General features: G+C 40.4%; 1 protein-coding gene across 3 annotated transcripts in view; it reads right to left on the reverse strand.

The window, feature by feature from the left end:
- The window catches only part of LOC138024229 (receptor-type tyrosine-protein phosphatase T-like), a 112,755-nt gene that overhangs the window by 70,795 nt on the left and 29,460 nt on the right, over nucleotides 1–12,500 (reverse strand). For all 3 annotated transcript variants that reach the window (XM_068871354.1, XM_068871355.1, XM_068871356.1), the window contains exon 8: nucleotides 7,681–7,994. In XM_068871354.1, coding sequence (XP_068727455.1) covers nucleotides 7,681–7,994 — 314 coding nt within the window. The remainder of the gene's footprint in view (nucleotides 1–7,680; nucleotides 7,995–12,500) is intronic.

Genomic DNA, 12,500 nt, shown 5'->3' on the forward strand with positions numbered 1-12,500 from the left:
TTGTGACTTGTTATAGTAGAGATTAAATCACGGTTCTTGTTTTCTTGTTGTTATCAGAAATCATCTTGTATCATCTGTCAACATTTCGCTAGGAAAGATAATTTGCTGGCCGCTTAATGGAGGTAAAAAACCACATAAATAATACACTTGCGACAGCAAAAAGGTGGCCGCGGCCTCTTAATGGAGGTGGCCGTTGAATAGAGGTCTTAATTACAGCAATTTACTGACAAATAAGTCGGGACTTGGGAAAGTGGCCGCTTAATAGAGGGTGGCCGCTTAATAGAGGTCGGACTGTAATAGATAACGTGGATTCAATGCGTAATGTGATAATGCGATAAAAGTGTCAAATTTGCGACCCATTGATAACGGCAACGCAAGCGATCGCATTACGAATAATTAACCTCTGTTGCCAAAAACCACCCAAATAATCGGTCAGTGTAAAACGCAGACTGCAGACTGAGGGTAAAATGCAGACTGCAGAGTGCGGGTTAATAAAATAATAATGAAAAAAGAGTTATGAGTGTTAGTAGCCGTTTGTACTTTCATACTGAAACTGCAACACAGCTCCCATCGCTTTGGTTGCCCCACCGCATATTTTAAATCCGGATTTTCATCGAACTCTGTAAGAATCGAGGCTGTTTGAATCCTTGTTGTTGTTGGAAAAAGGATAGTTTCGTTAAGTGAGTTGCTTTTAGGCAAAGAAGTCACCACCCCGTAATTCAACTGTCCATTTTGCTGCAATGAACAAAGTAATCGAGTAATTACCCAATAACTCAATTTATTTTGACACGCATGGCTACAATAGCAATTAACAAAGACAGAGATAACGTGGATATTGCAACCATTTAACGTTTCAATTCAGTCGGCTTAAGCCAGTATGACTGAGGTGTAAAAATTTCTTATTAGGATCCTTTCATTCGCTTTCGTGTACGTTATGTTTATCCTTTAGTTCACAAGTTCGTTTGTTTTGCATCTGGAAGATGTAATTTTTCAATTATAACCTCTCCCTAGGGGTTATCACGCATAGCTTAACCAATGAAATCCCCGCGTCCTAATTGCTCGGAATACATGAAATTCTTTGTGCATTTCGTTGCACCGAAAAAAGACAACCGCGACCGAGATTATTCAGGTATTCGAAGTAATAATTGTTGGTTTTTCGATCGATTTCCCTCGATGTACCGGTGTGACAAATAATTTGGAACATTGCAATGCATCTGGAAGCGCAAAAACAAAGCACAGATGATTTCAACGCGTACGATCGCATACCCAAAAGGTGTAGCGACCTGCAGTCATGATAATGTGAGTTCACAGATGTAAAACAGGATTTGATTCGCACTTTGCGCGTTAAGTTCTTTCGCTTACTGGTTTAATGTATGCAACTATTCTTGCAATTTATTTATCACAGCAAGTTTGCGTGAGTTGAAAGGTGACAACTAATTAGAAATTCAGAAATATATAAATCGACACTGTACTGCAAACGCGCAAATCACTTTTTTACTTACCTCCGATCAAGAACGTTAAAGAGAGTCAGAAGAAATCAAACCATAAGATCGTGTAGATTAGAAGATACAAATTGTAAGTATATATTCACGAAATCAGTTCCATTCCTTTTTAGCCTATCTTCGGTATTCTAAAACATTAATCTACTTGTGTAATATTTTTCTTTCAGTCGACTAGTTCAACGACTTACAGCTAGTACGGATAAAAGTCTAAAAATCTACAGGGTCTTGGCGTGATCCTGCCATAAAATAGTGCCTCGAACGTAGGTGCGATTCAGTCGAAATTTGTCCAGAGGATCCCGCCAAATCAATGGTGTAAATCATCCACGCCGAAGATACCGAATCTCCGAACTTTGCATCGAGCCTACAAAGATGCCGCCTAAAGTAGACGCAAAGACCCTCGCAGGGAAAATGGAAAACGCGGTAACGATCTTCTACGAATTAATAGAAGAATTTGAAATAATCTTTTCAGTGAGGCCAGAGTTAAAAACCTTAGAGGCAGCATTCAATCAAGTGGAGACAAGATACAGGTTCATCAAGAAGCAACAAGAAACCATTTTAGACAGATTGGTTGATGAAGGTATTACCGCAGAGGAGGAACCATTGTTGACAACAAAGAAACTTGGAGACAAAGTAAAAGCTGATTTCCTTCAGATTGCCTTAAAATTTGCTGCCTATCAAAAGGAACAAGATTCCACGGAAACGTCTTCAAAAGACTCTGAAACGTTGAAGACCTTGACAGCTTCAATGTCATCCATGACATCAGCAGTGACGAAAATGGCGGACACCTTAAGGTCAAAACCAAACACTAGTGGTCTGCAACGATTACCGGTACCAACATGGGACGGCAGTCGCAGATCCTATGCTACCTGGAGAAAAGAATTCAATCATTGGATGAAGAAATACGATCAAGATAAAGATGAACAACTGCAACGGTTCCGAAATGCATTGCCGAGAGGATCGTGGTGGTCTGACCAGGTAAAAACTTGCAAAACCATTGATAGCGCGTGGAATATATTGGACACAGAATTTGCAGACAAACGTAAACTAATGGACGAACTGCTCCTCGAAATAAATAGCCTTACGCCCGTAAAACGAGACTCCAGGTCGTTCACGCACTTCGCCACGACAATATCATCCTACGCGAATGATATGGAAGATAATGGATGTCCGGTATTGGAGTCTTCAGAAGCGCCATTTCTTATGTCTCAACTTTTGTCCAAGCTCGATCGGAACGATAATTCTCATTTTGGAAGAGAAATGAAAAGAGAAGGTAAAGAGGAAACTGTCAGTAACCTCATCACCTGGTTGCACGTAGAAGCAAGTGTCCGCTCAAGGGGCAAGAATAACACCGTGTCTGAAGACAGAAACGAGAGTCGCCGATACAGGACCCCAAGGAAAACTGAGAACAATGCCGCAAGTGGCGAAGAACCCGATGATGACACCTGTCCACTTAACTGTAAAACAAAACATCACCTCGCTGCCTGTCCTGTGTTCCAGGAGTTAGCTATCAGTCAGAGATGGGAGATTGTAAAGCAACATTGGCGATGTCGTAAATGTCTTAGAAAGCATCATACAAGCAACTGCAGGAAACCAGACGGTTCAACATGCGACAAATGCAGAAAAAATCATCACCGTTCTCTTCATAATGACAAGATTGGTGAAACAAGCTCAAGTCCAAATCCAAGAGCATCTTCTTTCCAAAGTCAGTGCCAGGCCCCCTCGAGTACATCAAATGGTAGCATCCAAGAAAATGCTGTTCACCACAAAGAGAAGTTAAAGCTCATAACTGGTTTGTGCCCTGTTCAAAAAGTTGGAGTCATGAACGGAAACGGAGAATTTGTTGAAGTCCTTGCGATGTTAGACTCTGGATCCAATACCAGTCTTCTCTCAAAGAATGCAGCCAGGCGACTTGGGTTGAGTGGATCAGCAACACATCTGACCATGAATTTGGCTGGTGGGAAGAAGAAAAGTGAAGCTTCACAGATAATCGACATCACTGTCGCCTCACCTGCTGACGAGGATATTAAGAAGACCCTTCAAGTGTACACTGTTACAAGGCCCTGCAGTAAAGCAAAAACGCTTTCCAAAGAATTAGTGCGACACTACCCTCATCTCAAGCACGTTTGTGATAAACTACACCTTTCGGGTGGCGCCATAGATCTCCTTGTCGGTACAGACTTTGTAGAAGCCTTCATTGATATCCACACAGTGTCCGGAGAGCCAGGGGAACCTGTTGCGAAACGAAACTGTTTTGGTTGGTACGTTATGGGACAGTTTGAAAAGAACAACTCTACTACTTCAGAAATTCAGTCGGTTGAAATCAGAACAGCTAATGTCGTAGACGACATCAAAGAACTTCTTCACCAAGACCTCCTTGGCGTCAAACCGACCAACCTTTGTACGTGTAGTGAGAACGAGATACGCGAAAGCAAGTTCGTTAAGTCCCTCGCAGCATCAACTACCCTGGTTGACGGAAGAATACAAGTTAAGATGCCCTGGACGGAAGCGGGCCCTCCCAAACAAAGTAACTATGGCATCGCACTGAAAAGGCTGTTTTCCACGGAGAGGTCATTCCAGAAAAAGGGGTGTCTCGATGTTGTCAATGAGGACGTCCAAAAACCTCTAGAGCAGGACTACGTGATTCAAGTCTCTCCTGACCAGATTGATCATAGCAAGCCTGAATGGTACTTACCCTTACAAGCCGAAGGACAATGCCCTAAATTTGAAGCTAGAGCCCCCATCGAACCTACAGCAAAAGCTGGTGTCTTGATGGAAGTGAAAATCGAGAAGACTAAAACGCCAATGCAACACGAAGCAGCCATAGCGGAATTTCAAACCAAAGTTGATCTGGATAAGTCTGAAGAAGATACTAACCCCGTTTTTCATCAACTGTTGAATACCTGTTCTACATTTTCAAAGATACCGAGAACACTCGCTTACGTTCGCCGATTTATCCAGAATGCGAGAAAAAAGAATATTAAGACAGGTTCAATCACTGTTCAAGAATTGCAAGGCTCGGAGAAACAGCTATTCAAGTGGAGTCAGGCACACCTAGATCCCTCTGCCATTGACAAGAAATTAACTCCGAAGCTGGACGAAAACGGATTATATCGAGCTCATGGACGACTCGAAGATGTCAGATCGCTGCCACAAGAATTAAGAAACCCAATTATCCTTCCACGCGATCACCCTCTTGTCATCTTGCTATTACGTGACCTCCATAAAAGACGCGGACACTGTGGGTACAAAAGCCTAATTAACGAGGCAAGGAGAAAGTACTGGATCATTGGAGTTCGTGGTATGTCCAAAGCGCTCACAACAAAGTGCATTACCTGTAGGAAGCTCCGAAAGAAGCCATTGGAACAACTCATGGGACAAATCCCATCCTTGCGAGTTGCTTGATGGCATTCCGTCGTTTCGCGAGTTTGCGTGGTCACCCGTGCATTTGCTGGTCCGACTGCGGGACAAATTTTGTAGGCGCACAAGGGTACTTAAAGGAAATAATGCAGAGTTGGAACGTCCCCAAGATTGAAGGTGGTCTATCTGAAGATTTCTCGTGCGATTTTAAATGGAAATGGAATCCCCCTCATGCCAGTCATCAAAATGGCGTCGTGGAAACCCTCATCAAGTCAGTCAGACAAAGTCTGAACGCTACATGCAAGAATCAAGCCTTTACCGAAGAGCAATGGAGAACATTTCTCGCGGAGACAACCTACGTCATCAATGGACGTCCTTTATACCCAAGTTCTGACCGCATATGGGAAAGCCCGCCAATTACTCCAAACGATATTCTCATAGGACATCATCTTACAATTCCTCAACCAGAACCAGAAGAAAGGATCAACCCAAGACATCTTTTAAGAAGTACAGAAAATCGCGTGAACGAATTTTGGAGATGCTGGATGAGATACTTTGCGCCAAATCTACTTCCACGAAATAAGTGGTTTCGCACCAGAGAAAACCTTCAAGTCGACGACTTAGTTCTAGAGATAGACCCAAATCACAAAAGATCCCAATGGAGGATGGCGCGAGTCATTGCATCATACCCAGGAAACGATGGTTTGGTTAGGAAGACAAGAATCAAGACTCAGGACGGTGAATACGACAGGCCGATTCACAAGCTGTGTCTTTTAGCAACAAAAGACGAATTAAATGCGAACCTTTCTTAATCAAGGGAATACATAGACCAGCATTATGTAATAGACATTACGTTATTTGTGACATCTCGAGTCATTGAATACCGATTATGTTTAAGTCGTTGCTCAATTAGAGGTAACTTCTAATTTCCGCACTGGGGCGGAGTGATTCGCACTTCGCGCGTTAAGTTCTTTCGCTTACTGGTTTAATGTATGCAACTATTCTTGCAATTTATTTATCACAGCAAGTTTGCGTGAGTTGAAAGGTGACAACTAATTAGAAATTCAGAAATATATAAATCGACACTGTACTGCAAACGCGCAAATCACTTTTTTACTTACCTCCGATCAAGAACGTTAAAGACAGTCAACAGAAGAAATCAAACCATAAGATCGTGTAGATTAGAAGATACAAATTGTAAGTATATATTCACGAAATCAGTTCCATTCCTTTTTAGCCTATCTTCGGTATTCTAAAACATTAATCTACTTGTGTAATATTTTTCTTTCAGTCGACTAGTTCAACGACTTACAGCTAGTACGGATAAAAGTCTAAAAATCTACAGGGTCTTGGCGTGATCCTGCCATAAAATAGTGCCTCGAACGTAGGTGCGATTCAGGATTGTCTTTCAAACAATCTTTATTTTATCCTTTTGACTCGTTTTTTTATTATTAATATTGATTTTACCCTCAGTCTGCATTTTACCCCCGGTCTGCAGTCTGCAGTCTGCGTTTTACACTGACCGCCCAAATAACCGATTTTTCGACGGAAAATTCATCCCAGATGAGAAAACTAATCACTGGACATGTAATAAAGATAAATATGTTCGAGCGAAAGCGAAAACAAGCGAATATTTTGACGGAAAACACAATAATGTGAGATCAAAGGAACATGTGGTGAAGACACGCAATTGCGGCATCGCTTCGACAATAATCTTACCTTTTCAGCGATTTTAACGCTTGAAATTCCATTCAATCCACCTGGTCTAGTCTTTGAATTCACTATTATCGCTGCCCTGCGAATCTTCAGTGTTCTACATAACAGCACACTTGGTAAAAGACGGCTCGACGGGCGACAGATTGTTGTCGATGTTGTCGCCTGTCTTGTTCAGTATCCAATTGATTTGCCATTATTGAGCTTCATAAGGGTATATTTTGTTCAAAGATCCACTAAAACGCCATTCGCGCTACATGACTTTCGACGCTATTGCCGGTTAAGTTAATCGTTATAATGTGTCCACCAGAGAAATCTACGCATTTCCTACTACCCTCTCGATCCTAAGAAAATACGCGCAGCAGGGCTCTATGCACAAGACACCACTTAGCAGGGGAGTGACAGGCAAGACTTTTACCGACACGGAAAAAAATAAAACGGAGAAATTCTACCCATTTTTCAACTGGGATTGCCGTATACGGCAACCCAGTAATAATAGCATGACCTGTACGTGGTATTTGGCAATAATACCGGCTCGTAATATTTCAAAATTTTCCAAATACCACTCGCCGCTTCGCGGCTCGTGGTATTTTGGACAATTTTGAAATATCACTCGCAGTATTATTGCCAAATACCACTACAAGTCATGCTATTACCTATACTAATATCGGAGGTCATTACTGAGGATAACTCCCATGTCATGTACTGATGAACTGTACTTTATGAGTTAGGAGGGAGCGGGGTCATAATTTTATATTACCAGTCGTCAAAAAAATTAGCGTTTCAAGAGATCTCTTTGTTAGTAACTGATGCCTTTTCCATTTTATTTCATATTAATATTTTAAGCTTTGATGAGACAATGAACTTGTAAAGCCATTCGTATGTCGTGACTTTTCATCATGAAGATGGAATTAAGACTACTACCGCTATTTAAGCGGTACGACTAGCACGCGGCCTAATATTTTTCAAAGGAATTTCCGCTTTTCTAATGGCAACCAGTGCACCTATGAATATCATCAGGAGATGGGCATATTTATTTATATGGCCAAAATAGCTGAAAACGGCCAGATCCAAATTGAACCCTATAGTTAGTAATAGCCATACGAACCTTGTCGCTACCATTTTCTTTGTACGTGAGCCATTCTGTTCCATTTAGTGAAAACAGCAATTTGTACGATGTTGTGAGGTAACCACCGGGGTCATTTGAAGCTCCTTGAGTAGCTACAGCGCAGATAAAGAATTTTCCATTCAGGTCGATTTGTAGGAAGTCACTGGCATTGTCATCAGTCCTGGGTGACCAAACATCATCAGTATAGAGGCGTGCTTTGTAAGGTTGAAAGCCATCACGGGACGACGAGGCCGAGAAGCGGTCGCTTGGAAAAGCCAAACTGCTGGTTATACCAAGACCTTGCATTTGGCACGCTTACAGCAAAAAAAAAAAAAAAACAATAATTTTTACACTTAAAATAATTGATAAACTATGCAAATATGTTACGTTTCAGCTGCCATTTGATTCGTTAAAGTGAAACCTTTTTGTTGTTTGTTTTTTTTCCCTTTTTTTGTTCCGTTCTTTCCCTTTTCTTGTTCACAGTTTGTTATAAATTGTACCCAAAAATCTTGTCACCATCCTTTGGAAAAGAGAAAATTTTATCTTTACAAATATGCAAATGTGATGAAGTGTATACTGAGGATTCAAAAAGACAAGACATTGAACATAAAGCCGCTCGACCAAATTTCTGTGAATTTTTTAGGCCCTAAATTCCTTTTAGCCATTATTTATGAATATTTCGTCCCTGGGAAGAGATTTATTGCAGAAGTTTAGGAATAGTCATTTCGTCAAACATTACGTTTGAACTCCCAGTAACGCACAAATCATGGAGGAAATGGGACCCGGCCATAAATCTCTCGTGGATCACCAATTGCATAGCAGAAACTACAATTCAGAAATAGGGACCTTAAGCACCACGACGGGAGGCACGACGACGGCATACCGGAAGTTTATTTTCCGTTCCGGTCATGCGCAGAACCTGAAAAGCTTATTGCAATCGGCCGTCGTCCTGTCGTTGGCGACGCCACATTCACTGTTTTGACGTAGTGAGTACAACGTCGTAATTCCTTGCAAAGTTTTTGGTCCTTTTCTTTGATTTACCGTATTTTTCTTTCGACACATAAAGAAGTACTCAGTTTTCTGGTGTTAACTGCTAAAGTTATTTGAGGAGAAATTCCACGATGAACATTGCCCATCGGCAAATTCACAGACAACCTCAGGCTCGAAGAAATCCATTCGGTAAGATATATTACACGTATATCTTCTGTGCCCTAGTTATCACTGATCCAGTTTAATATGCTCGCCATTTCTTTTTATACTGATATCTCTCTCTACATCTAAGCTATTTATACATATTTACATTTCTGAGGTGATGAGAAAGTAAGATTATCTTTGTGTGAAATAATTTTCAGTGCCGCTATAAACAGCGAAACTGGGACAACTTACCTTTTACTCTAAGGCGAACTAAATGTACCTTATTGTTTACATTTAATATCGTTTAAACCTTATAGCCACAAAAAATCGTCATAAGCTACCAGCAGCTTTTGCAAACGAAGAAGAAGTGTTGTCCTTTTTGAAAACTGGCGGGAAGTTGCCGTCGCAGTGTTGCTTAACATGCTCAGTCGAGTGGAACGCGACGTCGGTCTCGCCCCAGCCTTTACGCGGATGTGCCGTCGCCGTCGCCACCTACCGTCCTGGTGCTTATGGTCTCTAATTACAGGCTAAAACGGGATAGCGCAATAAAGGAAATTGTTCTGAAGTTAATATGTAGGAAGTTATCACAAGTGCTGATATTTTCCTCCGACCTTTTCCAGGTGCAAACAAAACACCTAACAGTAAACTCTTTTTTTTTTTTTGTGGCCATCGTAGGTTAATTAAGAATAAAATACAAACAGCGGAGATAAACATTTTTGAAGTTCATTTTATATTAACTTGACGTTTCGTATGCTTCTCTACATACATTTTCAAAAGTAACGGTTTCATTTTCAAAGTTTTCTTATATACGAAATAAGGAGATCTGGGTACTATATTATTGTCAAAAACGATCTTTAAAGAACAAGAAAGCACTGGCTGTTGTTGATTGTAACCAATGTAATAACAACTTCTCACTCCTAACTTTCGAATTCATGGAGAGCTTTAGCTCCTGGATATACAATGTCTCTTTTATTTTAGAATAACAATCTGTTTTTTTCCTGATGCAATAATATCAAAACTCTCCCATTTGATGTCGTGTCCAGTCGTGATTTGGTCGGCGATGGCTGAATGGTCATCTTTACTAGTTAGAGCCTTAAGTTCAAAAGTTAGCAGTGAGAAGTTGTTATCATATTAGTAACAAACAACACCTGTCAGCACTTGATCGTCTTTCATATTAATATAGTACCCAGATCTCTTTATTTCATATACAAGAAAACTTTGAAAATGTAACGGTTACTTTTGAGAATGTATGTAGAGAAGCATACGAAATGTCGACTTAATATAAAATGCATTCTTGAAAAATAATTGTCTCTGCTGTTTGTATTTTATGCTTAATTAACCTAACAGTAATGATTGGTTGATGTTTATGGAAATGAATGCATTGAAGGGTCTCTGATGAGTCCCGTAGCAGGGACAAAACCTGTAAGCAAGTCACACCAGCCGACATCGAATAAATGGGCTGTAGTATTATCCTCAATTGAAAACAGAGGTACGTCACTTTAAAGATTTCCCGTAAGAGTCATGACTCCATCCTTTAAAAAAAACATTATAGAGATTCGCCACTAAATACGAACTTATTCAATGAAGTGCGTTAATATTATGAAACCCGGGGGGAGAGTTTCCTGCAAATTGTAATGCCATTTTGATTAATAGCGAGGATGGTTAATTGCAGTAGTCCGGTTGCGAGCCGCAGTAGTATAGAAAGTGAAAAGTGATTAGAATACAACAGTTTCGTTTCCATAACGTCCTGGAATGTAAATATCGGTCTGAATCTGTATAAAAGGAAAGGGTTATAGTCTTCTCTGATCCATCATATAATTAACACAATGTAAAAAACGACGTTGGAAAATTATTTAAGCTTGCTGAGTTCCGGCTTGTTGCGTCATTGCGCATTTGTTCTCGATAGGCTAGCCATATATTATTATATATTATTTTAGTATAAATACACAGGTGATTGTACAAAATCGCGCCCTCTGATTGGCTCGCTATCTCGGATTTTCAGCCGATCATCACCTCGACGAACAAAATGGTGGCCAGTAGTTGTTTTGCCACTGTAAGTGAAGATGATTTCGGGTTGAAATGTTTTTTTTTTCTCTTTTTTGAAATAATCACCTGTGTATTTATACTAAAACAATTATTCGCCTCAGGCTCAGTGCGCTGATTGGTCGCACGTGATGTGATTATTGCGCGATAATCACCTAAGGCTTTGTTTTTTTTAAATGGCCGCCAGTCGCTTTGTCGAAGTGACAAACGAAGAAATTAATGGTTTTAAAGAAAATGCATGTTTTTCCAAATAATCACCTATGTAATTATGCTAAAACAACTATTCACTTCGCCTTCGACAAATAATTAACATATATTGGGCGACCTTGTGCAAAATGTGATCGTTATTTGTCAGTGGTGAGCAGATCAATCATTTCCCGAATCCGAAGGCTGAGGCAAATAATTTATCTGCGACACACTGACAAATCAAAATATTTCGATAATTGTTTTATCATTCGACCACCCATTTTTTTTTATTTACTTTTGTTTTTGGCAAGCCGTAAGTGTGCACTGCCTTGCAGGAGTCGAGTAATCGCAGAAATCAATTGGTTTCGTTCTCAGTAGATTGTACTTACAGTCAAACGTTTAATAACAAAATGTAGGTGTCAACAAAGCTAAATAATTTCGCAGTCTTGAAGGACTTTAAATCCGAATCCAAAAAATGGGAAAATACGGTATTTATTGATGAAGAAGCTTTAACGTGCTCTCCAACAGTTTACTTTAAAAGTTAAAGTGCAGTTGTAAAATTGTTTAGTGTCTGCTGCGTGTTCCATTGTTCGATACTTAGCTCATTTACAATATGCTCTTCCTGAGAGGCTGTGAGAAGTGGTTACGGTGCACTCTCGCTATGGCCAACCCAAGAGGTTGCCGTTATGGTGTTTACGGTCTTCTTGTTGTTCAGCGATTCCGATAACGTTTCCGACATCTTCCTCTTCATGTGACTGTTTTTTTGATCAACTAAAGATGTCAAATCAGTGTCTGACAGCTCGGGGAACCGATCGGCCATTTTCACACAACAGAGTGGTTTCGATTACGCATAAGCAGAATGTAATTTGCAGCAAAACACTTATTTGTAGGTAGTTATTTACAGGTCACCTGGTGGGCTCTCTGCCAAAGTTCGAAAGGAAGGAAAAAAGGCATCCACTGATAATTGTTAAATATATATCAGATAGTACGTGCGCTGTGATTGGGTACATTAACGGACCGTATTCTACAGTGCGGGTCGCACAGCGGGGCCGCACTGTAGAATAGAGAAATTTCCATAAAACATTTTCTAGCAAGTTTTTCACATCGTTTCTGTTATATAAACTAGTAAAACGGTTAATTAAAATTCTTGCAAGCTACTATTTCAAACAGCCAAGCAGATTTCATTCTTCGGATTTTGACACAGCAATCTTTGTGGCAGTTGAACCTTCCGCTTGACTGGTTTGTCTCGTATTTGTCTGACTGCACGCAATATGTAAAGGTTAAGGACACCTTATCGCATTCATTACGTCTCACTCCAGGTGTTCCTCAGGGTTCAGTACTGGGAACGATATTGTGTTCTCTATACACTTCTCCAATGGGTGTCATCGCCAAGAATCATCAAATGAATTTCCATCTCTATGCCGATGACACGCAGCTGTACATATCGTTTAAAACAT

This window comes from Montipora capricornis, chromosome 11 (genome assembly GCF_036669925.1).
Source record: "Montipora capricornis isolate CH-2021 chromosome 11, ASM3666992v2, whole genome shotgun sequence".
NCBI classification, from domain to species: domain Eukaryota; kingdom Metazoa; phylum Cnidaria; class Anthozoa; order Scleractinia; family Acroporidae; genus Montipora; species Montipora capricornis.